The 27,390-nt window shown below is 41.8% G+C and overlaps 1 protein-coding gene across 3 annotated transcripts in view; it reads left to right on the forward strand.

Annotated features, from left to right (window-relative positions):
* The window catches only part of NIN (ninein), a 130,038-nt gene that overhangs the window by 35,754 nt on the left and 66,894 nt on the right, over positions 1-27,390 (forward strand). For all 3 annotated transcript variants that reach the window (XM_032236754.1, XM_032236772.1, XM_032236763.1), the window contains exons 3-4: positions 4,661-4,742; positions 19,089-19,258. In XM_032236754.1, coding sequence (XP_032092645.1) covers positions 4,661-4,742; positions 19,089-19,258 — 252 coding nt within the window. The remainder of the gene's footprint in view (positions 1-4,660; positions 4,743-19,088; positions 19,259-27,390) is intronic.

A 27,390-nucleotide genomic window follows, 5' to 3' on the forward strand; every position in this document is an offset into this window, starting at 1 on the left:
CATTGTTTTCTGCTGGTAATTCCTTGATTAGAGTATTGCTTTAGGGCTGTGATGGTGAACCTATGGCACGTGTGCCGGAAGTGGCATGCAGAGCCATCTCTCTGGGTACGCAAGCTGTTGCTCATTGCTCTTCTGGCGCACTGACCAGCTGGATCTTCAATGCACAGGAGCTTCAGAAACTGGAACAGCGCCATCCTGTCTGCATGAGCGCACCGGGAAGATCTTCTGGTTTCTGGCACGCGCATGCGCACCGCCCACCTGGTCTTCCGGTTTCTGGCAACACATGCACACACGAAGACCAGCTGGCCAGTGTGCATGCATGCACCGGAACCAGAAGATCATATTCCTGGCCGTGCATGCGCACTGGGAGGCTGATCTTCCGGTTTCCAGCACGCGCATGCGCACCCACTCCTGTTTTCAGCACTCAGTGCTGAAAAGATTCTGTTAACCTTGCTTTAGGGTAATGAAACATCTGCAAGAAAACAAGCAAGCTCAGAGAGCACCAAGGACCCCTCCTTTCAACTCTGAGCTACAAATATTCTTTATTGGTAGTATTGCTTTCTTGATTGTTTGTCTAGTGTTACTCCTTAGCTAGGTGTGAGTTGCTGAATGTGCCTGGTCTTTTTTTCCTTCTTACCAGTAGCTTTTTTATTGTTCCTTTTTAATGATGCATAAATGTGGGTTTATTTCTGTGTGTCTATTGATGGCTGATTTGTCTCAATGTCAAGCTTTCAGGAATTTCTGAATGTAGCTTGGTCTAGGATGCTCACAGTTTCCCTGTTGAAAATGTGGTTGAGTTCTGCCCACATGATGTAAGATTAAGAAGTTTTCATCCTGTCTTCTGACTCCAAGTTGGTGTTCATCAGAAGTGGGTTGCTCCCAGTTCTGCCCCCGATTGGCTGAATCACTAGTAGCGGCGGCGGGAAGCTCCCCCCACCCGGTCAGACACTTCCCCACATGTGCAGAAGCATTGTGTGGCGCGGGAGTGCACCCAAACTGATAATAAAAAAATTGGCAACCCACCACTGGTGTTTATGGATATCTGTGTTAGTCTTCTGCTGTCTGTCCTACATAATGATTGTTATAGTGTATGTTAGATGATTCTTCTTTTTGCTTCTGGGCTATAGTACTGGATCTTTGGATAATTTAAGGTGTTTTGGAGGACTATTTGTGATATCGCAGTGATTCTGTATGGTTGTTATAGTCTGTTTCTTAGAGGCTTTTGATATATGACAGAGCTATTCTTTCATGCAGGTGATGGTTATGTTATAGTGCAGTGGTCCCCAACCCCCGGTCCGCGGACCGGTGCCCGGGCCGTGGAGTACCCTGCACCGGCCGCGCAGCGGCCGGGGGGACATGATCGCTGCAGCACAAAGGCTCCTGGGCCGTGCGCAAAGCTCCTGGGCCCGTGCGCAAAGGCTCCAAGGAAGAGAGCCCGCGCTGGTACGCACTTGATATATAAACAATCAATGTGTCGTTGCGAACACGCCCCCCCACCCCTGCGCGCGCTCAGCGGGCCACGGTAAATTATCAAAGGCTGACTGGGTCCGCGGCGATAAAAAGGTTGGGGACCACTGTTATAGTGGGTTAATTAGTCAGGCAACCCGAAGCTACATGTATTTGTGTGTGTGAGTGTGGGTGTATAACTTTGTCCCGCTCACTTTGGAACGCCTTGAGCAATTTCAACCAAACTTGGTACACAGATGACTTACTCTCCTGGAAAAATACTATGGGGGTAAGACACCCTAACACCCCGCAGGTTATGTGTTCTGTTAAGATATAGCCTGTTGTGCCTTAAAATTGCTTCTACTGTACTGCTGTAAAACGGAGTCTACTGTACAGCGCAGTGGAGTTGCCATGGTAAGGGCTTCACAGTACTCCACAAGGCGGCTCCCTCTGGTAAGGGGAAAAATCCAACATTAGAATTATGTTTGGTCTGACATTTCCCCCCTATAAATAAATACCGGGCAATGCTGGGTTATCAGCTAGTATTGAAATAATAGTGTTTTAGAAAATCTTACTTCTAAGATTTTAGGTAGTTGTATTTCAACTGTCTCTTTAAGGCATGAATGTTTTGTTGATAAAGGAAATAATATACTTCAATTGTTCTTTCTCTGTGATTGACCAGACTGAACTTTATCATCATGTTAATTCTCCTGTTTTTTTATGGCGGCATCATATGCAGTTTTCATTGATTCCTGGCTTCCTGCAATTAATGAAAATTGCTCTTTATGGATTATATATTTCAGCAAAAGAAAATGTTCAGTAACCAAATTCTTGCTTTCATCATAGTTTGTTTTCTGCCACTTTGTTTTTTGAAAATTAAAATGAGATGAGAATGACTTTAGAAAGCTGTTTTTTGTCAGATAAGTACAGAATGAAGTCATGGTCTAAAGATTACTGGGTGAGTCTATAACATACATCTAAATAAACAAGTCACAGTAATGTCTTAGCACAATTGGTGCCCCCGAAAATAAACTTCCCTGATTAAGAAGCCAAAATCAGCTTTTGAGCACATGTGCTAAAATAAGCCCTCCCCAAAAATAAGCCCTCTCGGAAAATATTAACAACACACAGGACCATGAGTGGACCACACTCGCCGCCCTCCTGCACCTCAAAAATAATAAGCACCTCTCTGAAATAAGCCAGTCTTATTTCGGGGGTCAAAAGAAAATAAGCAATGGGAATTTATCAATAAATTGTGATTAAATAATAGCTTCATTGCCATGGCCTTAATTGTTTTAACTGCAGTCCAATATGTTACAATCTGTTCACCTAAATAGTACGCTGTAAACTATTTTACAAACCACAATAGTGGGTTCATGCACATACTAACCAAAACCAAACTACATTTTGGCTTAGCATGATACGGGTAACCCCAGTAATGGGTTGCCAATGTTTTTACTACCGGTTCAGGTGCACTTGCATGCACGGGAATGCTTCTGCGCATGCGCAGAAGCGGTGTGAGTGGAGCTTCCTGCCACCACTATTACCAGTTCCTCCGATCTGGGCTGAACCGGGAGCAACCCACCTGGTGTACCCAACTTTATGTTGGTGAAGTTAGTGGATTATTTTTTAATTCTTCCTGGGGACAGCCCTAACTTTGAAGCTGAGGGCACCCTTTAGGTCAGATGCTGTGTAAAATTGCCAGAAATAATATTGATGCGATAATAATATTAGCCTAATTGACCAAGTGTGTAACAGTTAGAACATTAACATGTTCAAAATTTTGTGAACATTGAAAGCATCTGGGCTCAAACTTATGCGCTGCCCTTTGAAATATTTAACATTTCTCTAACTGTGACCCATGGTTTAATTGTAAATTGGAATTCTGAAAAGTTGCCAGAGCTTTGACTATTTGAATTTTTGCAGTTTGGTAGCACCTACGTTTGAGAGTAAGTAAATAGCATCTAAACCCATGTACCTGATTACTTATGTTAAAAATGTTGGCAAGTGTCCTGTTGTGTTACACTTCTTAGTTAGTTCAAGTGTGCTGTGGATGAGTATAGATGACTAGGTCTTGCAAGTCCCCCCCCCCCCCCCGATTAATTGTAATGCATAGTGTGCTGTGCACAGAGCCCTGCATAATCTGACGCTCCCTCCTCTTATAGTCAAACTCATTTATTTTAAATGTCAAGGTATTTTTTTTAATCAGGAAAATCTTCCTCTCTGCAAACTGCTTTCTTTTAAGTACACCAGTACTTAATGAAATATTGGTAGGATGAATGGCAGCTCTTAATGTATAAATGAGGGCCACTGCTATGAAGTTTAATTGAGCTGATTCCCAAGATGCTTTTAATTACTTCTTTGTGATATGCACCAAGATCTCTGTAGCTAGATTGCATGTTCAGTTCTGAAGTATTTATTGAGGTGTCATTGCGTGCATGTAAGTACATGCACAATGGCATTCACAGAATGTCTCCATACAGCTTAACTTATGCTAAGCTAAAAGGGGGCTTGGTGTTGTGTCAGCCATTGTCTTAGTAAGTTATGTGAAACAGGTTGTTGCTTTAAGCCACAATATGATTGTAGGGGATACGGGGAAAGAGGAAGCAGAGAATGCTGCATGAACTCAGCTATTGTGTTTATTAATTCAGGTTTGGTGATAAAATGTTGTATGAACTCAACTTCAGGGCTGATAGAGTGGTTGAAATATTATCTCCAGAAACAGAGAAAGGATAGTTTAGAGAGAAAGTCAATTGAATTGGCAAGCAATGTTTGCACAAAACCCTTAATTAGGTTACTACCGGTATGTAGGGTGAAGCCCTACACTTTGCCAGCTAAAGCCCAGGGAAGGACACTTCAAATCAGAATAAACCACAGGTGCCTTCCTAGTCAGCTGTTATGTGAATATCATAGGGCAGTAAAAAGTGAAGAGGTTACTCAACCTTGACTGCGCAATATTGTACCCAAAAAAACGGAGTTGTAGAGTTGCTGGAAAAGCCAGTGGGAAAATTGGGCGAGTGGATTGGAAGTGTGGTGGTGGTGGTGGTGTGGTGGTGGTGAGGTCCCTGGGAAATTCCCAATATTTTTGCGACTTGGAGAAGACACCAGAAACTGTTTGCATGATGGAATAAGCCAAATTTGGCACCCACCTAGGGGGTAAGGCACATTGTACTACACTACATGTACTGATATTCCTTCTTCTTTTTTTTTAAAGGTCCACTTTGATCAGTTTAAAGATGCACCTATCCTCATCTTGTCTAGCACATTAACAAATGAAGAGTCCTTTCAACAACCAGGTAAGACCTGTTTTGGAAATGTGAGTTCTGGAAACCACCAGGAAGGAAAAGTACTAGGCAACCATAATCATTAGAAAAGTTTCCCTATTTTAAATGAAGTGTGAAGAAGCATTTGGGCCAAGTGGCTTTGATTTCCTACACTAAGTTCTCCTCCAAGTAGGAACTGGTGGCGTCACTATATAAATATTCTGCTTAACTATATGCAATTTAGAAGAAGTAGCTGCAAGCAGGAGGAGGGACATGTCAACTCATCAAAAGGTGACAGGTTTTGATTGGTTGGCAAATAGAAATGAGAAATATTGGTGTCAAACAAATTCAGGTGTTCACAGCATACTTTGATTTAATTTTTTTAACTATTTTGGGAGGAAGTTGCACAACAACATGGTACTCATGGGCCAATCCCTATCCAGTGTTTCTCAAATTTGACCATTTGGAGGTGTATGGACTGCAAGTTGAAGGTCTGATGGTCTCCAAAGAAGCAATAGCACTTAGATGTATACACTGCTTACGTGGCTGAGGATTTCTGGGAATTTAAGTCCACTCATCCTAAAGTTGCTGAGATTGAGAAGACTGGCTTAGAATAAGGAAGAAGAGAGAGAGAGGACACTTGATAGAAATTAATGGAGGTTAGCCTCTTGGGCATTACTACTATAGAATTAAAGATACAGTCTTCTTTCTTGAGAAAATGGCTTCTGATTAAGTGTGTAAAATGAGAGCTAGCTTAATGTAATGCAGTTAAACTTTTTGCACTTAACATATGCTCTAAAATAAAACATTGCAAAGCTAAGGAAATATTTTGATGTCTTTAGTAGCTGAAGGGACAGCCAAGCTGACTTTGTTTTACAGAAATAAGTTTTAAATATAGTATAACAATAAGGGTTTCAGCACAGTTAGTAATTGCTTACAAAAATAGCTACTCAGGTTGATTAAACCTGACAATAGTTAGCCAAGGAAGGAATTGTGTGTTGGACATTCTTTCTGCCCAGTCCTCAGGGCTAAAACTATATGTTTGTGCTTGCACAGAAAATATTTTTTAAATTGACTGGATTCATGTTGCTGAGTATTTACCAGAGGGCAAATAAAGAAGATGCAACTGGGGCTTGAAAAAACCCTAAGGTTTCTTCCTTATATTTTTTGACTGCCACTTCGAGATTCTCGGTTTTGGTTTTTAAGTTGAGGTTTCTAAAAGTGCTATAATATGTGTGGTCTAATCAAAGAAGTAAGAGTTCTTAATTCTAATTCATTTAATTAATCAATTGGTTATTTGTGTTTCCTATCCTGGCCTTTGGATAGGCAACCTCAAATGAGTGATGGGGGAGGGGTGGAATAATTGTCCCATGGCTGTGGACTATAACCAATGAGGTGAACCTTTTTCTAAAGGCGGGCCAAAACTTGTGTGCGTGCGCTATTGCGCTCTTACAAGTGCCCCACCCACAATTCAATGCCCACCTGTGCATGTGCACTGGACGTTTTTGCCCTTCCCAGGCTTCTGAGGGTTTTCCTGACTCCATGGGGAGGATGAAAGCAGCCTCTCCCGGAGGCCTTCCGAAGCCAGAAATGGATCATTTCTGAACTTCCAGTTGGCCCGTTGGGCCTGTTTTTCACCGTCCCCCAGGCTCTGGAGGTTTCTTGCAGCTTGGGGAGAGTGAAATGGCATCCCCCGGCTATGCGTGCCAGAGCTGACATTTCTCATGTCAGCAAATATGGCTCCCCATGCACCTGTGGCACGCATGCCATAAGCTCGCCATCATGGCTATAGACTATACGCTCTCATGCACACACACACTCAAGCTAAAACTTTAATAAGAATCATTTTCTCAAAGGAACCATCATCTTGGTAGCATAATGTTCAAACTCTGCTCATGGAAGTCTTGATTTTTCATAATTTCTAACCTTGCTTGTCCATGACTTGACCAGCAAATCTACAAGAAGCCAATGTGGAATGACTTCCAGCTCACATGGAAGCCTTGTGGTGCATATTAGGATGTTAAATATTGTAGGCAACTATTCTGTAACACAAAGACAGTCTTGTCTCTGGAGATTCTCAATCATCCAGCTCATGGTTGTCCCAAAGGTGCTTTTCCAAAAGGCAACTGGACTTTCTTGGTTTTTTCCTTGAAAACATTTTGCTTCTCATCCAAGAAGCAGCATCAGTTCTAATGAAGTGAAACATTTCAAGGAAAATGTCTATGGAGATTCTCAATCATCCAGGTCACGGGTCGTCCCAAAGGTGCTTTTTCAAAAGGCAACTTGACTTTGTTTTTTTCTCGAAGACATTTCACTTCTCATCCAAGAAGTATTCTCAGTTCTGATTCCATTCCCCAGCATTCAGTCAGAACTGAGAATGCCTCTTGAATGAGAAGTGAAACATCTTCAAGAAAAAAAAATGTCCAGTTACACCTTTGGGTTTTCAAGGAAAATGACCGAGAAAGTCCAGCTACCTTTTGGGAAATACCTTTAGGGTGAAAAACAGTATTCTTCAATATAGAGAAGATATATTGCTTAAAGACTGAACTGTGGAATCCTTTGTGCTCTCTGAATTGGTTGTTTACTTACTATTAGATTTATTACAACATGAAACCAAATAGCCTCGCAAGAGGTTACTGATCTTGATGGTCATCTTGTTCTAGTTTTTTTATTGCCTATGGTCTGACTCAGGCTTGTTCTTGTTTTTATTGTTCTTTGCGGGGTGCTGTGTTTTTTCTTGCCCTTTGAAAACTTTCCATCGATCATCACTCGACTACAGACAAAGCGGTGCCTTTTGTAATGGCTGCATGTGTACTGCTTCAGAGGTGTGGGTGTTTGTTATTCTTTCCAACCCAACAAAATCTTGGAAGGAAATTATGAAAAGGGTCTTGGGCCAGTCCATCAAAGGGAATAACTCTTTGAAGCAAACGGAATTGGCCAAGCAGAAAAAGACCGAGTTTAAAAAAGTGTTGAATCTGGCCAGAAGCTGAAGAGGGAAAAAATGCAAGGAAAGAAAATGTCCCAATGCATCCCTAGGGGAGAGGGAGATCCCCCCCTTCCTCTTCCCCATTCACACATCCCAGGGTGGAGCAATATGCAATCTTTCCTGTATACACTGTACATGCATACAGATATAAATCAACAATGTGAGGGAAGAGCAAAAAAACATCCATGTGCAAATAGTCACATTGTTTAGTTACACAGGAAAGTATAAATGCCTCTTATGGCTTGGAAAAGAGTTGGAAAGAATTCCCAAGGCTTACTTTATGTGCTTTCCTTCCTTTGTTTTGATATGGCAGCAAGAGGGCAGAGGTGGTGCCCCTCCTGTGTAGCAAGAGCTAAACCACATTATCTGAGCTGTGGTATCTCCAGAGCAAGGTTTCTCAATCTCAGCCCTACATGGTTTAGGACCTGGCTACCTGAGAGACCGCCTCCTGCCATTACTTCCCAAAGACCGATAAGATCACACAGATTGGCCTCCTCCTGGTACCATCGGCCGGTCAATGTCGGCTGGCCAAAACCCCCCGGGGGAGGGCCTTCTCTGTTGCTGCCCCGGCCCTATGGAATGATCTCCCCGTTGAGATCCGGACCCTCACTACTCTTCCAGCCTTCCGTAAAGCCACTAAGACCTGGCTGTTCCGGCAGGCCTGGAGCTGTTGATTAGCATCCAAACCCCACTTTAAGTAGTATATATTTGTGGAATTTTAAATAATTGTATTTCTATTTTAATTTATATATATTCCTTTGGTTGTCTGGAAGCCTCCCAGAGTCCCTAGGGAGGTGGGCGACATACAAATGTCAATAAACTTCCAAACTTCAGCAATCTTAGGATGTGTGGACTTCAACTCCCAGATATCCCCCCCCCACGCCCCAGCATGCTGGCTCTTTCCCCACCCCAATGCTTCAGTGATGGCAGTCATGCTTCTAGGCTGGGCTGAGCACAGTGTATTTCCAAGCCGCAATGCTATTAGTTGCAGCTGTGAAATTCTTCTAAAGCAAAGTAATGCTGCTGATTGTAAGGAAAAAACTATAATTAAGCCATGGGTTCTGTGAGAATTGTGAAACAACTAAATGTTTATGAAAGTTATAAGAGCCACGATGGTGCCTTGGTTAGGAGTGCAGTACTGCAGGCTACTTCTGCTGATTGCCAGCTGACTGCAATCTCAGCAGGTTCAAGGTTGACTCATCCTTCCGAAGTGGGTAAAATGAGAACCCAGATTGTTGGAGGCATATGCTGACTCTGTAAACAGTTTAGAGAAGCTGTAAAGCACTATAAGTGGTATATAGTCTAAGTGCTATTGCTATTAGTTTGGATTCTTTGAAGAGATCCAGTTAGGACATTATTAGAAGAACAACAGAGGAGAATGACAGTACAAGCCATCTATGATAACTACTTACCCAAAGGGTCGGTGAGAAGAAAACTGAATATAAACAAACATATACACATATGTGCGCATACACACATAAAGGAATGACACATGTGCAAAAAGGCAAAAATAACATTGCACTAGAAGTCGGCAAATGTGGTGTTATTAATCAAAAACCTGGTTAACGTCCTAGTTTCCTCATGCAAGGTGGTAAAAACCTGATTATATTATTTTAGAGAAGGGCGACAGAGCTGGAGCGTGGAGTTAATGTGTCATCAATCTAGAGTCCTTGCTTGCCACAAGAGTCCAGGTTCATCCCCACTCCCTTGAATTCTGTTGGCCCTTATCTAGCATCAATTCAGTGATGACCATTAGTTGATCAGATTCTTGTCAACTTTCTTCTCAGCAATCTTTCTGAGCGTGCCCTGTCAGTGTTGGGCAATTCCATTCCCTTCTAGCACTGATGAGTTACCTAGCTTGGTAATGAACATCTGTAAGAAACAACCAAGCTCAGAGAGCACCAAGGACCCATAGTTCAACCATGAGCTGCACCGCACAGCAAGATCTGAAAATCGCTAGCATTAATAATATGTCACCACATACAACTGCTCTTCTGAAATACAATGTCTGCTTGTTCTGAGCTACATATCTATTTAGTAACATAAAATCTCCTTTGAGTCAAGGACAGCTCCAGGGGATTCATGGACAAGTCTATGTAATATTGTTAGCAATCATAGAAAATTATTGTTCCACTGTTATCTTCAGCTATGGTTTTTAAACTTCCCAATTTAGCCTAAAGCCGTGGTTTTTCATCCAGATGCTGAGCACATTCAACCCTGCTCAGTTTTTTCAATATTACCCAAATATGTCTATGCCTTGTTTAACACCTGTTAACCACCGCTGCCAAATTTGAGTGCTGATGGATTGGAATTTGATTCTTACATGAAAAGCTAGGGGAGAAGCAGAACTGTAGTCAAAAAATAATGTGGAAGGAACACAGTTGCCTTGCCTATCTCCAGCCCAGCCCAGAGTACAATGGACAGACCCCATAAAATTAAGTTCTGCTTAAGATCAGCTAAGTACAAGTAGTTCTCATTTTAGAACCATTCATTTAGTGACTCTCCGAAGTTACAACGAAAAGTACATGACAATTTTTCACATTTACACCATTGTAGCATCTGGCTTCCCCATTGACTTTGTTGTCAGAAGGTTGCAAAAGGTGATCGCATGACTCTGGGACACACAAACATGCCAGTTGCTAAGCACCTGAGTTTTGATCATGTGATCATGATCACGTGAGGCAGGCATGTATGATGGTTGCAGGGTCCCGGGGTCATGCAATCACCTTTACTGACCTTCTGATCAGCAAAGTCAAAGCCAGATTCATTTACAACCGTGGTACTAACTTACAACTGCAGTGATTCACTTAACAACTGTGGCAAGGTCATAAAATGGGGCCAACCTCACTTAACACTGTCTTGCTCAGCAACATAAATTTTGGGTTCAATAGTGGTCATAAGTTCAGGATTCCCTGCATTTTCTTACTTCCGTTTGTCCTGTTAATTGCCTACGGAGAGTAAACATTTCAGCAGCTTCCAGGAGAATCTCTGTTGGTTTTAGGAAGCCTTACCCATCCTGCCTCTCTTCCAGGTGTGTTGACAATACAGCTGGTAGGATTCCCAGCCAGTGTAGAAAAAAAGCCATGCTGGTCCTCCTGGGCTCACCGCGCGGCTGAGTGCCAGGTTTGGAAAAGCTGCATTATCCCCGAAAAGCCACTCTGGGAAAAATCTGGCAAGCAAACCAATCAAAGCTATGAATAATAAATACCTTTTAAACGTATGACTGTTTTATAATCTCTGGCACGGCTGTCTGAGGGATTTTTTTAAAAGATAAAAGAGAAATAAAAGCAATGTGAAGCTCATCATCCTCGGCGGGATGGGCATAAATATTTCATGGCCAGACCCTGGCTAGCTCAGAAATCAAGAGCTTTTTTTTTTCCCCACAGCTGCTCGGCCTCCACCCCCCACCCCCGCAAAGCTGAGTATGTGGAGATAGTTATATCGGAGGGTGGGGGCTGTCCTGATGGAAAAGCCTTGGCATCGATGCTGATACATAACAAAGCATAGCCTCCAGCAATGGCTGCTTGAGGGGTGTAGTCAATCAGCTGGGTGGAAGCCCACAAAAAATTCCCCAACTAAGATCTGATTTCATGCACTTGAGCCCACAAGCCCCCCACCTCGCCCCACACCACAATTGCCTCTGATCTCAGCTAGATTCCAGCTGCAATGCTGGCAGGAGCCCAAGGCTTCTGACATCAAGGAGGGTTTCCCCCCTGTCCATTGAATGATCTTTGGGGTCCCTCATTTCAGTTTTAAGACAGAAAATCTATATTTAACAAAAGCCACAAGGAGGGGAGGGTGTTTGGCTTACCTGTTTGTGCCAACCTCCCTCTCAGTCTTGGTCAGAGGAAAGAGAGGCCTAGAAAAATAATCCTCTCCTTCCTTTCACTCTTTCAGTATCCCTTCTTACCTTTTCAAAACATCTAGTACTCTTCTGTGATACCCAAGGACTTACTCCAAATAATTAATTTTATTATATTGTAATCCTAGTTATATGTAAGGTTAAAATAAACACTTTCATTATACACAAGGCCTAGAAAAGAGAAGGTTGGAAAAAACCAAGCCCAGTATTAGAAATATTCCTATTTTACTAGTCATTGTATATTAGTCATGCCGGCCACATGACCACGAAGACGTCTTCGGACAGTGCTGGTTCTTCGGCTTTGAAACGGAGATGAGCACTGCCCCCCCAGAGTCAGAACGACTAGCACATATGTGCGAGGGTGAAAAGAAGGACCAGGGGAGACGTGATAGTATTCCAGTATTTGAGGGATTGTCACAAAGAAGAGGGAGTCAGTCTATTATCCAAAGCACTTGAAGGCAAGACAAGAAACATTAGATGGAAACTAATCAAGAAGAGATGCAATCTAGAACTAAGGAGAAATTTCCTGACCGTGAGAACAATTAACCAGTGGAACAGCTTGCCTTCAGAAGTTGTGGGTAACCCATCACTGGAGGCTTTTAAGAAGAGACTGGACAGCCAACTGTCTGAAATGTATAGGGCAGTGGTGGAATTAAAAAAAAAATTACTACCGGTTATATAGGCGTGGCTTGGTGGGCATGGCATGGAGTGGTGGGCGTGGCAGGGGAAAGATACTGTAAAATCTCCATTCCCTCCCCACTCCAGGGGAAGGTTACTTCAAATCCCCATTTCCTCCCGATCAGCTGGGACTCAGGAGACAGAGAATAAATGGGGGTGGGGGCAGTCAGAGGTAGTATTTACCAGTTCTCGGAATTACTCAAATTTTCCGCAACTGGTTCTCTAGAACTGGTCAGAACCTGCTGAATACCACCTCTGGTATAGGCTCTCCTACTTGAGAAGAGAGTTGGACTAGAAGAGGAGGGAGTGGAAAACAGAAGGGAGAAGAAATATGGGAAGAGAAGGATAGTAGAGAGGGTAAGGGTGGAAGATGAGAAGGATAAGGAGGAGTGGATTGTAGAGAGAGGAGCATTAGAAAGGAAGGGAAGTAGAGTAGGAAAGGATGATGGAGGGAAGATAGAAAGTTGGAGGGTGGTAGAAGAAAGAGGTGTATGGAGAGCAGAAGAGCTATAATGGGTTTCTATTTTTCTGGGGCATTGTTGACAAAAGGAACTGATGTAATTATTATTTAATACTATATGATATGGGCTATGTATAGTATACATGTGAGTGTGTGTTATGAAAATGGAAATAAAAAAATATTTATTAAAAAAAAAAGATTTCCAAGCTCCTTCCAACTCTGATATTTTATGGTCTATGTTCCTGCTTGCAGACGCACAACTCCAACTATATAATGGGGCAAGATAGATGCAGAAGGAAAAAGGAACCTAGATATAGGAAAGGGAAATTGTGCTTTGAGAAATTATTTTCATATAGAATGTATGGGAAAGATTTGCTTGAATTGCTTGACAAAGCCCCGTGTAAAATGGCTGATTAATGTACTGTAACTTGCTAAGTGGGCAAAAACAACCCCTTATTGGATACTAACATGGGAGTGTAACTCAATGCTTCTTGTCCATTATAAAAATTGTGGGCAAAAAGGTGAGAGACACACAAATTTGGGAGAGATCTCCTTGTGTCCTTTTTTCTGTGCAGAATAAAAGTTTTTCAGCCTATTGTGTGTTCTTCATTGGGCTTTCATATTCTGGGCATTAATTCAGAGTTTCTTGGAGAACCTCTGCATCAGTGTATTTATTAATGACATCTATATGGCCACCCAACTCAAAAGCAAGGAAACTCTCGTCCGTGTAGAATTTGGTTTAAATGCCAGCTGAGCCATAATAGGTGGGGCTCACCTATTCCATCGAACCAATATTGTAGCATCATCCAAAGACTGAAACCAGTCACACATATTATTTTTATTATTTTATTTATAAAAATAATTATTATTTGTATTATTAAATTGGGTTTGCCACCCAGGTGACTTTGTGCAGTTTACGAATTATGTGGAAGATACCTGTCTATTGATGTGGTTTATGTTGTGACTGATTTCAAACTTTGTATGAAGCCACATATTGGTTCAGTGGCTTAGCGGTAATTCCGAACGAGATCTTGATGACTTTTTGAACAACTTGTAGCTTTAAAAAATCTTACTTAATTTGAAGCATTAATCTAGATAATGTGTCCAAGTGTGATAATTATTAAGGGCATGTTGGCATCATTTGTAAGTTTTTGTGTACTGTATATTCACTGAATAAAACCTAGAAAGCTTTGAAGCAGATCTAATTCTGTAGTGCTCTTACATATCTATTGAATCCCTTCTACCATACTAATAAGTTTCTCTCTAAAGCAAGGTGGGGAAAAAAGGAATGGGACACAGAGAGAACTTGCCATTGCTAACATGCCAGAGATGATAGTGGTAGGGAAGCAGTTGCCAGCAGCCCAGCTTTAATGGTAATGGTAAGGTTTGCTTTTGTTCTTCTGGGTCTTTATTAATCAGCTCGACTCGTTTCTGATTTTTCCTATCTCTGTGTTTCATTCCTATGGCTTTTATGCCCAGGCTCCCAGCTGCAGGAAACCTTGTTAAAATTGCCTTCTTCAAACACAAGCGCCCGCTTGCATTCCCCAGGGTTTGCAATATGTATGGATGGGGTAGAAATCCAGGGGAAATGAGAAGAGAGTTATCAAAGGATTTCTGTTCCTGTGTATTTTATAATTCATTGCATAGCTAAGCTAAAGAATACATTTCCACTAACAAGGTCTTGAGCAGACTCTATATAGAAAGGGTATTCAAGATGACATGAAGAGGTTGGATATGAGCCCCTCGTATGTTCCTCAGTGTGCTTGAACATGCTTCTTGTTACTTAGCTTTAAATCCCGACAGCCTTCTTTGGGATTCTCTAAAAATGAAACGTCATCTAATTTTGAATCACATCTTAATCATCAGTACAACCACAGTACATGGCATAAAATCACTGGTATACGTGTAATATGGATGTGTATTCAGTGTACTTTAAAATACATTCTTTTGGTGAAGTAGCTCATACATTTTGATATTTTATACAACCGCTGGAATTGAAACTGCAGCCATCTTAACACCATCGTCAGTTTTCCCTTTGCGTTGTCATGTTTAATAAAACTTTACTATCTCCCCTTTTTTATGGGTCGGAGCTGTCAGTGCCATTTAGAATTTATGCAAATCTCAATTAAATGCTAAAAATAAGACTAAAAGGTTTAGAGCAGATGGAGATTAAAGGATTGAGTAAATAAAAATGTATTTGCTTAATGCCAAAAAGACAGAAGCTTTCCGGGGTTCCTGGATAAGATCTTAATGTCTGATGTCGGATGAAACTGTTGGTTAAAATGAGTCCCACCATTTGATAAAGAGGGGGACTTGCCTCAGGCAGCAGATTCATGAAAGTAGTAATGATGTATCATACTTGCAAGAAGTGAGAGTTGGTTTTCTCTAGTGGTTAAGGCACCAGCCTAGTAACCTTGAGGTACTGAGTTCTAGTCATGTTGTGGCCCGCCAGCAGCCAGGTTCAGACAGTGGCAGCAGGTTCAGACAGTGAGGAGTTGGGGAGGAACATGAGCCAGTCCTGGAGTCTGGGGAAGGCTCTGATGAGGGCTCTGTGTCGGAGGCAGAGATGAGGCCAGAGCCATATGCCAGTTATCAGCTGCCTTCAGAGTCAGACATCATTGAGGCAGACAAACAGCTGGAGCCTGTTCCCAGTGTGTGAATGTGCAGAGTTGCCAGACAAGGGAACAGCTAAAGAACAGGGGTTGACTTGGGACTAAGGCCACAGATGGACAATGAATGGCCCCACCCAGAGAAAATAAAGAGGAGCAAAAGGGGAGTGGAGTTTGCAGAAGTTTTGCAGATATTGGCCTGTCAGCTCTCCAAGCCAGATAAGGTCTGTGACTGTAAATCCTCCCTTGAAAGACTTTTCTGGAAGTGAATGGGCAGAATTCACAGTAAATTAATAAAAGGGGTTTTTGTTGGGACAAGGAATTTGCTTCATGCTCTTGGGAAGCAAGAGCAGAACAGGTCAGAACAAGTCATACCTTAGGCACAAAAGCCAACTGGATGACTTTAGGCCAGTCAATCTCCCTCAGCCCAGCTTCCCTCACAATGTTGTTGTTTAGGGGAGGAGTATTAGGTGTCTTTTGCCTTGAGTTATCAATAAAGGGAGGGGAGTTGCATACACATACAGTACATAAATATGCTGTCCCATCAGCAGCACTGATGAAAGATGTGGTTGCTACATGGACAAAGAGAGTATAATACTGCCTTTTATCTCACTCAGATGTATATGTACGTAGATCTAGTCTATTATTATAATGTATAATGTAGTGTAGCGTAATGTAACACCATGTACCTCTGTCTTTTGCTTGAGATATATAATCCTTCCTTCAGAATCAGCAATGATATGTGAAATACAGAAAAGGGGTAAACAATAGTAAGCCAAAGAAATTAAATTTATGAAATAAGAAAAAAGGAAAGGAAATCCACTATACCTATTTTACAGCAATGGCATTCATTATATAATTTACCATACTATTCCTAAGTATTCTTGCCAATCATGCTTGCTTTCCCCATATTCATACATCACTTTGTTCTTTCAACTTCTCATTTTCTTTATCAGAATCTCATCAACAATTTTCAGTCTTGAATTTTCAATTGTCCTTCCTCGATCAATTACTTTTCTTTCATATACCTGTTTGATGATTTGATCTTCATTCATTCAGCCATTGTGTACAACCAAGCTATTTCAGTGTATTTCTTTCATAACAGTCACTCATATATTTAATCAGTATTCACATAGTACTAATTCATAGTTCAGTTCAATTCTATGACACTCTTTAGCCTGATTGTGTTCATTCTTTTCCAAGCAGCTTCCACCTCTCTTTTTTGTTGTTGAGGGATTATCTACTGACTTTTTTCAAACCCGGCAAAAATTATCTTCCTGAAATTGCTCTGCATTCACTCTTGTTTATTTTACTTCTTTCCCTTTCTTCCATGTCTTTTTCCCCCAAGATCCCTTTTTTTTCAATTTTGAATTTCAGAGCAGCTGTTCTGTAATATCGACAGGTCCTTTTGCAACACAGAATGAGCTATAAGCACTAAAATAGTATCTTTACAGAACATATATTTCACACTGTAAACCGGTGTATTGTGAAATGATTTCCTGGTATCTCTCATTATGAGAGACTTAAATGCCTAGAATCAATGAGTTTCCCCTACACTCACCATCTGACCCTTTTGAAGAGAGAGGAGGTGATACATTTTGACTGGCAGATGACAGAAGGAGACATCCAATAAAGTAAAGCTGTGAGGAAGGAAGATTCCCTCAGAAAGTCCCCTACAATGCAGCTGTTGTGAAGAAGTGACAGTTCATGAGTTAGTGGCAAGAATGCATAAAAAAGAAGGGCCAGAAGAGAATAAATATTTGCATTAGCATTTTTACTGCTTATTTGATAGTGTAGGTGATGAAGCACTCATTAGACATGTCTGGGATTGTGATTTTCCAGAAGTTAAATTTTGTGCGAGATTTACTACAGCAGCAAAAGCAATATTCTTTTTCAGCATGGCACGACAAAACCGCGGTCCACTAAAGCGCTCCTGATTAAACCACGTTGCTGACTTCATCAGCGACCGCGGAGAAAAAAGGGCGCTTTAAAAAGCGCTTTGAAAGCAAGCCGATTCAAGTTAAGGTAAGGGTTAGGGTTAGGGTTAGGTTAAGGGTTAGGGTTAGGTTAAGGGTTAGGGTTAGGGTTAGGTTAAGGGTTAGGGTAAGGGTTAGCGTTAGGTTAAGGGTTAGGTTTAGGGTTAGGTTTAGGGTTAGGGTTAGGTTTAGGGTTAGGTTTAGGGGGGTTAGGTTTAGGTTTAGGGGTTAATTTTAGCTTTAGCGTTCACAGTGTGCTTTTTTCATCGCACTGTGATGACGTCAGGTACGCGGTTTCGTCGAGCGCGCTTTAGTCGAACGCGGTTTTGTGGTGGAACCCTTTTTCAGTGCTCTTCTGTATGATATGTTCCCTCAAATAAAAAAAATATGGCACAGTAGAGGGAGAAATCATCCTTCTTCATTTGAAGAGATTCGACTTACCATGCCAAGGCTCTGCCCCACTTGTAATTCTGTAGGAGGGCATTCCACTATAAAACAATGATATCCGCAGGGTGGGTGCCGAAAAAATCAATACGGGAACTACAACCATGCAGTAGAAAGCTAAATCTTGTGAACACCCTTTTGAAAATAGGACCAAAATCGCTACCTTGGAATAACTTTCTCTAGTGTGGTATTTTCCCAATGGCTATTCTGACTATGGATGAGAGGTGTTGCAGTTCAACCCAATTGTAAGCTGCCAGGTGAACAAAAGACATGCATTTATCTATTTATATTCAATAAATAAATTTTATAGGGCCATAGCAATAGCAATAGCAATAGCAGTAGACTTATATACCGCTTCATAGGCCTTTCAGGCCTCTCTAAGCGGTTTACAGAGAGTCAGCATATTGCCCCCAACAATCTGGGTCTTCATTTTACCCACCTCGGAAGGATGGAAGGCTGAGTCAACCCTGAGCCGGTGAGATTTGAACCGCTGACCTGCTGATCTAGCAGTAGCCTGCAGTGCTGCATTTAACCACTGCGCCACCTTGGCTCTTAATCAACTCCATCAAGTTGATTGGCAATTCAGAGCAGTTTCTGGCAATCTTCTTGTGGCCAGCCAGCAGCCAGCAGAGCTGTGAGGAGTGAGGAGGTTGGGGAGGAACATGGGCCAGTCCTGGAGTCTGGGGGTGGCTCTGATGAGGGCTCTGCGTCGAAGGCAGAGAGGGCGCCAGAGCCATATGCCAGTTATCAGCTGCCTTCAGAGTCAGACATCAGTGAGGCAGATGAACTGCAGGAGCCTGTTCCCAGTGTGCACATGCGCACTTGCCAGACGAAGGGAACATCTAAAGAACGGGTTGACTTGGGATTAAGGCCACAGGTGAACGATGAATCGCCCCTCCCAGAGGAAATAAAAGAGAAGCGAAAGGGGAGTGGAATTTGCAGGAGACAATTAGTTTGCTTAATTGGCTCGTGACTCTCCTACTCTCCTTTCCAAGTTTTGCAGATATCAGCTTGGCAGATATCTCTCCAATCCAGATAAGGTCTGTGACTGTAAATAAATCCTCCCTTGAAAGACTTTTCTGGAAGTGAATGAGCAGAATTCACAGTAAATTAATAAAAGGGGTTTTTGTTGGGACCAGGAATTTGCTTCATGCTCTTGGGAAGCCTAGGTTAGAACAAATCTAACCCAGCGTTTCTCAACCTTGACCTCTTGAAGACATATGAACTTCAACTCTCAGAATTCTGGGAGTTGAAGTCCTCACATCTTCAAGGGGGCAAGATTGAGAAACACTATTTGCTGTTGCAGACAGGCTACAGCCAAGTCTATTCTGTTCTTAACATCATGGATGCCATCTCATCTCTAGATTCTTCACCTGAAGCCCAGCCCAAATACATCAAGGATGGAAAGCGCTATGGGAGGCGATCCTTACCAGAGTTCCAGCAATCCGTGGAAGAATTTGCAGAGGTGACAGTGATTGAACCTTTGAACAAGGATGCCCTCTCCTCCCGCCTCTCCAACAATGACTGTGATGAGGTAAGGATTTAAAAGCAAGCCAAGTGGATGGGGAGAAGGGAGTCTGGATCTGAGATTGAAAATCCTTCTGTGTGCATGTGTGGAAAGCGTTTTAATGTTTCTTCCAAGAATTATGACATTTTAAGATACTTCAGCTCCCAGAATTCACTAGCCAGCATGCATAAATTCAAAGTTTCTGAAGTTGAGAAAAAGTGCTGTGGATAATGGGGCAAAAGTTTTGGTTCCTAAAGTCCATCTCTTCATACTGCAGCTCATTATAGTTTCTGGCTTTATAGGCACCCTGGAAAAGCACATTGAAAAAAAACTTTTTTAAAAAAAGGAATTAAGAACGAAGTAGAAAATACAAATGTAGAGAAACTTAAGTTGAACTAAAACAACATAATTATGTTGCATCTTAAAACCCACAGGCGACGATGGCATAGGTCTGCGTGGATCCTGATCCACTTCATAAGAGAGGCACAGTTATACTCTTGAGAAAATAATATTGTGTTAGGACTTTGCAAATGTGGGAGGTTTGCTTTGATACATAGCCGTAGACTTGCAGGTGACCTAAGAGTTCCTCAAGTACAGCTTGCTGCATATTGCAGGACTCACTACGTTATTGCTGATAAATGGCTTTCTAGCCTGTTTAAAAGCTCTAGTGAAGGAAATAAAACATTTCCTACAATAACCTATTCCACTGATTGAATGTTCTTAGTGTCAAGACGTTCGTCCTTGAATCGCAGCTGCTTCTTTTTACAGGTCAAGTGGGTAGAAATAGTCCAAATGCCTGAAAATCAAACGCATTCAGTGTGAAAAGTTTAAAAATAGAATTGTTCATGTAGAAAATACATTACAAATGGAATCTAGTTGCTGTCCAATTTCTTTCTAGTATTAAAATGCCAGAGAATCATCCAACTTAGCAAATATCAAGATCTTACTGAAAGATTGCCAAGATTCTAAAGCAAATAGTTTAAAGGTTGGGGCAGATGAGAAAGGTCTTAGCTCTTCTCTGGACTGTTTTTTTGTTAATGCCCCAGGTCAGGTATTTATAAATTTTTCATGATGACCCAGCATTTGTCAGGGACATTGGAAGAATGGCTGGAGGGAAAAACCAAGCCTTCAGTGCAAATGCAGATTGCTCAAGGATGTTGTCCACTCTAAGTGGTATGGGGAGAATTGATCCCTTGGGCTGTACTTCCATTCCTGCTTGAGGCTCATGTACAATGGGAATGTGATGCCCTTTAATGAAGAGAGATCCACTCTTAAGTGGTATGGGGAGAATTGATCCCTTGGGCTGTACTTCCATTCCTGCTTGAGGCTCATGTACAATGGGAATGTGATGCCCATTAATGAAGAGAGATCAAGGAAGTATTTGTTTGAATTGGAAGTTACATTACTGATCTTAGCAGCTCTCTCTCTCTCTCTAAGTAGATAGACATTCTCACATATATTTTAACCCATGTTTGTGTACAAGCACATATATACAATTCTTCTGATAAAGGTGATGCAGTCATTCTTCTGAAAAAGGTGATGCAGAGACTCATAATGGTACCCAAGATTCATTTTGGAGTGTATTCAGTCATAGAACACCTCGGAATATTCCCTGTGATGGCTTTATCTTCTACTATCTCTTTGCCATCATAGACAGAAGAATCATAAGTGAATTATGGCTATAATGTGACCCGCTTGCTTGTTCAAACTGGGTAGACTTGATAAGGAAAATGTGTTCATTCACTAAGTCATGTCTGACTCTTCACAACTCCTTGAACCATAGCATGCCAGCCTCTTCATTGTCTCCCAGAGTTTGCTCAAATTCATATTCATTGCATCAATGACACCATTGAACCATCTCATCCTCTACTGTCACCTTCGGCTGATGAGAAAAAAGGTAAACTGGTAAATGCTTCAACAGGCAATCAACAGTTAGGAAAAAAAAACTAACCTGGTCCTGGTCAGTCACTAGTACCGGAATTGCCATCTTAAGTCTTGTTCTGCTCCTAGGCACCTCCAAAATTCAAGGAGGATGAGCACTCACAAAATGGTGGCAAGTATGAATGGAGCTATGGCCCAGGACAATGACTAGTGATTTTTAAACTTATGGTGAATTTCTTCTTGCCTTGTTTGTGCTTATCCTTTCCCTCAAAATGGAATGCAGTTCCAGTCTTACTTTGCAAAGAACATCCAGAGGGCCCAGAAGCAAACTAAGAGAATTCTTAGTGCGTTCAAAGAGAACTTTATTAGCTGCCAAGAGTGAACTGATGGAACTGCACATGGACCATGGACAGTTAGCGATCTCTTTGATAGCTATGGGAAAGATTATCTTTGGACAAAGGCCACAGTTGTAACCACTGAGCATAGTCCTCTTGCAACTTTAGGAAAGACAAAGTTGAGCCAAAAGAATATTCCATAAATATTGTTTCAGCCAAGTACTAAGTTGCTGCAGTTGAATCATAAGTAAGTCTGATGTCCCAGTGAAGATGTTGAACTAGGTTTGCGGAGATCCATGGTCTCCTCATAGTAATGGAAGGTTACTATATGATTTAGGACTAGACACTCTTTCTCAGCCAACCTACTTGAAAAGATTATTCTGGGGGAAAAACTGGAGGACAGAATGCACTATATGATTTGAGTTTCTGGAAGAAAGTAGGCTATACATCAAGCCAATAATAAATCTAACAAATAGAAGAGTAAGAAAAAGAAATAAATGACGGAATGGTCTTTTTACAACCACATCCATCCATTGTGGAGTTGGAAAGGGCCATTAGGGCATTGAGAAACCCTTGCTCAGTGTAGCGATCCAAATTAAAGCATCCTTAACAGATGTGTGCCTGGTTTCCATTTGAACACACTCATCATCTTCTTGGATAATTGAGTCCATTGTCAAACTGTTCTTATCATTAGGAATTTTTCCCCTAAATGTTTGCAGATCTCTCGATCTCTCTCCTTCACTCTCTCTCCCTCTTTCTTTCTTTCTTTCTTTCTTTCTTTCTTTCTTTCTTTCTTTCTCTCTCTCTCTCTCTCTCTCTCTCTCTCTCTCTCAGCTGTCAGCTGCTGAAACATAATCAAGGTCTTTTAGAATTACCATAAAGTCCAGCTGTCCTAGCACTGCAGTGGTCAGACAGAAGTCATCAGGAAAGCTCACAAGACGATTCAGTGCACAAAACCATGCCTCTGCTTGTTTGCTGTAGGAGCCAGCAACCTAAATATACAATCTCTAATTATAAGATTTGGCATAGCAATTAGACTGTTTGAATGAATTTGCACAACATGTTTAATTGGTTGTTGGACTGATCTATTGTATGAGTTGGCACAATATTTTCCGCAGGCTCATATGCTAACCAAAGGAGCTGAGTATGCACAACATGCAAAATCACCCCAAAAATAATCTTGCTTAAAGATAATTTGGTGTAGTATATTGGTGAAATGCAACTGTTAAATTGTTAATCTTGCTGAATGTGTACATTTTTTATTTGATTTAAGACGTTGGGTGGGAGATTGGTGTCCTATGATTGTAAAATAGGAGTACAAGACAGCTGGATATCTTTGTCTAGATTCAGAAATTAAGCAAGATCAGCCTGGTTAATACTTGGATGAAAGATCAATAGAGAAGCCCAGGGCTATTTTTTTTTTTAGTGCAATAGGAGCTGAGCTTCATTTAAAGGCACTTTGTCTTTTTATCATTCTAAAAAGCTGCACACATTTCACATTATTGTGATTGCTTGGGGCATCTGGAATATAACTCCATAACAGGTTTATTACAAAATAAATAATCCGAGTTAAGTGTAGGCATTTCGACCCTGTAGCTAAGCATAGACCTTTTGACTACAAGATCTTAAAGAACTCCTGGTTTTGCTGAGATGGGGAATGGGATAACTTTGCTTTTTCTTTCTCTCTTTGGAGACAGCCATAAACAATGGCTTCATTTAGCTAGGGATTAACAACCCCGCTGAAAGGAAAATGTGACTCAAGGTCAGCGTGCATCAAGAATGGCTCACTCAATGTATCAAAATGCAAAATAACCGTATGTCTGAAGAATTTTCAGAATCAGCAAGGGTTATATTTCGCTAAAGTGCAGTGCAACCAAGAGACGCTGATGCGTTTTTACATCAAGTGGGCATGATTTTTAGATTTGTGTCACAGAGTCTAAAGCCTAAGTGCCTGGACATCACGAAATAGCAGCATGGTATCTGTGCATTTGATTGTTTTAATTAATGATATATTCCGGGGGAGAAGAAAAGGCTGTCATGCGGCGGCAGATGGTCGGGTGGAAAGAGGGAACCCTGAAAGAAGGGAGGAAAGATTGCATTAAGGAATTCTGAACCACAGATGCTTCTGTAGGTTTTGAGTTTGGTCATTGTGAAACTTTCAGCCATCTGTTCTTTGGGCTAGCAAAGGCTTGGGTCTATCAAAGTAATATATTCCTGGAATCTCGCATGGGCAAGGACGTCCCCCTCCTCCCTAATGTGTGTGACCCTCATCCAGCTGCAGAACAATAACTGCCTGTATGAGAGTACCTGGCATGGCTGGAGGAGGAGGAGGTTTATGGTCCACAGAATCCATAGAGAGTGTCCCCTTTTGTCTTAGCTGCAATCTGTTGGCTTGCCTTTGGGGGCAGCCATTTTGGGTTTAGTGACCTCTGACCTCATTTGCCTTCCCTTCACAATGAAGCTCTTGTTGAGCATGGGGTATGGTAATGAGGAAGCGTGTGTGCAAAAGAGATCTGCCAGCTGAGACTGGTGTGGCAGCATCCAGATACAATGGGGGGCCCTTAATACAATTGGGAGGGGGGAAGTGGAGATGCTTGTAAAAGAGCAGACTTGCCAGAGTTTTGCCCTCTGTGTAGATTGGTCATCAAAATTAAGTTGAGGTTGACAGGTGTGTGGATTGTCCTACTATGGATATGGACTTTCGGAATATCATAGGAAAGGGGGGTGCTCTTTGATGAAATCCATTTGATAGGAAGATGGCCAGAGCATCATTGTCCAAAAGCCCCCCCCCCCAATTTATTTCTCCTGCTTTTTCCTTCCCTCTTCTTTTTCAATTATCCTCAACACTTTTCTGGAATTTCACACATTCTTTTCATCTTCTTGCAATGTTCTGTTCACTGCAAGTTGCAAATATCTAAACACCTTTGGGCCTGTTTGAGGCTTTGCATCTCCCATTACAAACCTCTCCGATTGTTAAGATCAGCAAAATAATTTATTTTAAAGATCTCCTCGTGGCAGCCCAGCTCCATAGGGGGCTTTTGACAGCTGATGTTGCCCAGGGTGAATTAATGCCATCCCGTTGTTTTACTTTCCTGTGATGTGATGTGATAGGATGTGATGATTTTAAGAGCTAATTTGCTGTAGTGGTTAAGGAACCAGGGTAGAAAACTAGAGACTGTGAAAGCTCTAATCCCTCCTTAGGCAAGAAGCCAGCTGGGTGACCTTGGGCCAGTGACATCCTCTTGGCCCTAGGAGGGATGGCAAACCACTTCCAAAATCTTGCCAAGAGAACTGCAGGGATTTGTCCAGGCAGTTGCCAGGAGTCAACAGGACACAAGAGCCATTTTTAAAAAATGATTTTACTATATTTATCATTTTAAATTACATTTAAAATTAAGAATGTTCGAAAACTATGGAGAGTCAATTGATTTTAGTCATATATAAAACTAACTACCATATTTTTCGGAGTATAAGACGCACTGGAGTATTAGATGCACCAAGATTTTGAAGAGGTAAATTTTTAAAAACCGTTTTTGCACTCTGCAGACCTCCCAAACTCTCTGCATGCTTCATTTTTTTTGTGAAAAACAGGGCATGCAGAGAGTTTGAGAGGCCTGCAAAGGGCTCCTGGGGGCTTGGGAGGCAAAAACGAGCAAAAAACGGCCCGTTTTTCACTTGTTCTCCCCCCACCCCAACCCCCAGGAGCACTTTGCAGGTCTCCCAAACCTCTGCATGTCCATTTTTGTGAAGGAGGTGGGATTTCGGGTGGCCAGAAATGGTGTATTCAGTGTATGAGACGCATCCAGATTTTCACCCTCTTTTTTGGGGGGAAAGGGTGTGTCTTATAGTCCAAAAAATATGGTAATATTTTTGACATGCAGGGGAAAACCTCCCTCTTGCATTGCTCCAGGCGATGAATGCACTCCTTCGGGAATTGTACAGGTAGCCCTGGTTTATGACCACAATTGAGCCCAACATTTAGGTTGCTAAGTGAAACGTTTGTTCAGTGAGTTTGCCCCATTTTACGACTTTCCTTGCCATGTTGTAAAGTGAATCCACTGTAGTGCTTTAACAGGGGCAAGCTGTTGTTAAGTGAATCTGGCTTCCCCATTGACTTTGCTGGTCAGGAGGTGGCAAAAGGGAAATCACATGACCCCGGAATACTGCAACCGTCATAAATATGAACCAGTGGCCAGCCATTTGAATTTTGATCTCATGGCCATGGGGATGTTTCAATGGTCGTATACGTGAAACATAGACATAAGTAACTTATTTCAGTGCCGTTGTAACTTTGAAGGGTCACTAAAGGAATTGTCGTAAGTCGAGGATTATCTGTATTCTCTATATTCTTTCAATAGAATATTTCTAAAAGATATACAGTAATCAGGCTAGTTTGTTAGTTGCCCATATGGATTATTTTTCATGTGTGTTTCGTAAAGTTCCCTTTAGCAAGATTTATTGAGATGAAAAGGGTGGGGGAGAAATAATTTCAACAAGGGAAGTATTTTTAATTTAAAACTAATATATCTCCATGTATTTTGGATTGGAGACTTTTTATTTTCTTTCTTACAGCCTTCCTATGAACCAGGGAAGAGGGGTTTGTAGCTGGTGGTTTGTATTCATAGTCTCAAAATTATCTGCCTGGGAACAGCATTTTCATTGTGCCTCTTTCACTAGGTTTTAAACCATTCAGTGATTTCAGAATCTATTTATTATTAATTTGAATATATGTTTTTAGTATTTTACATTCCATTTTTTTTTGTTTTGGAAAAATAAAGTGCTTGCCAAAGTAGAAAGACAGGGGATTAATAAAATAAATAATTTCTGTTTGCATTGAAGAAAGAGAAAAAGATTGATGAATAGAAGGAGGAACTACAGTACATACATATAGCCAAAGATTACATCTTCTTACAATTTGACCCAAAATAACCCAAAATAAAAATAAAGTGCTTGCCAAAGTAGAAAAACGGGGGATTAATGAAATAATTTCTCTTTGCATTGAAGAAAAAGATTGATGAACAGAAGGAGGAACTACAGTACATACAGCCAAAGATTATACCTTCTTACAATTTAACCCAAACAATATTCTTTGTGAAGCATGTGCAAAGACCTTATTGTGATTTTTTCCAAAACATTAGTACTGAGAAGACTAGCCCATTAATATCTAGAATGGTCAGAGGTAATGGGGTCTAGGACTGTTCTCCTTGTACCCTTTGCCACCTCTAGTTCGCCCCCAGGGTTTCTCCCCCAGTCATTCACCTCTACCATTTCCCCTCCACGGTTAGGCCCCTAGCTGTTCGTCCTGGGCAATGGGACCCAGCTTCTTCCATCCCAGGCATGGACCTTTGGGAGAAATACTGTTCACCTGGCCTTTTGGGCTCAGGAGACGGTTAGCTGCCAGCCAATCGGCGGAAGGGAAGGAAGAAAGAGAGAGGGGGGAGGGAGAAAGTGTTTTGTGTCGAGTTTCCAGTTGCCTCGGGTCTGAGCTGGAAAATCATTTGCATTTGCATTCCCCCCACCCTGAAAGATTGGGGACCTTTGCACCCCCCCCACCCCGAAATGTTGGGGAATAGCTAGGAAATCCTTTGCATTCCCCCCACCCTGAAAGGTTGGGGACCTTTGCAGCCCCCACCCCGAAATGTTGGGGGTGGGAGGGAATGTTAGCTAGAAAATCCTTTGCAATCTTCCCACCCCGAAATGTTGGGGACCTTTGCACCCCCCCACCCCGAAATGTTGGGGAATAGCTAGAAAAACCTTTGCAATCCCCCCACCCCGAAATGTTGGGGACCTTTGCACCCCCCCACCCGGAAATGTTGGGGAATAGCTAGAAAATCCTTTGCAATCCTCCCACCCCAAAATGTTGGGGAATATTTCTTTGTGCCTTTTTCCTCTTTCTCCTTCCCTCCCTCCCTCTCTCATTCTCCCTTCCCTTCTTCCGATTGG

Source organism: Thamnophis elegans, chromosome 1 (assembly GCF_009769535.1).
Source record: "Thamnophis elegans isolate rThaEle1 chromosome 1, rThaEle1.pri, whole genome shotgun sequence".
NCBI classification, from domain to species: domain Eukaryota; kingdom Metazoa; phylum Chordata; class Lepidosauria; order Squamata; family Colubridae; genus Thamnophis; species Thamnophis elegans.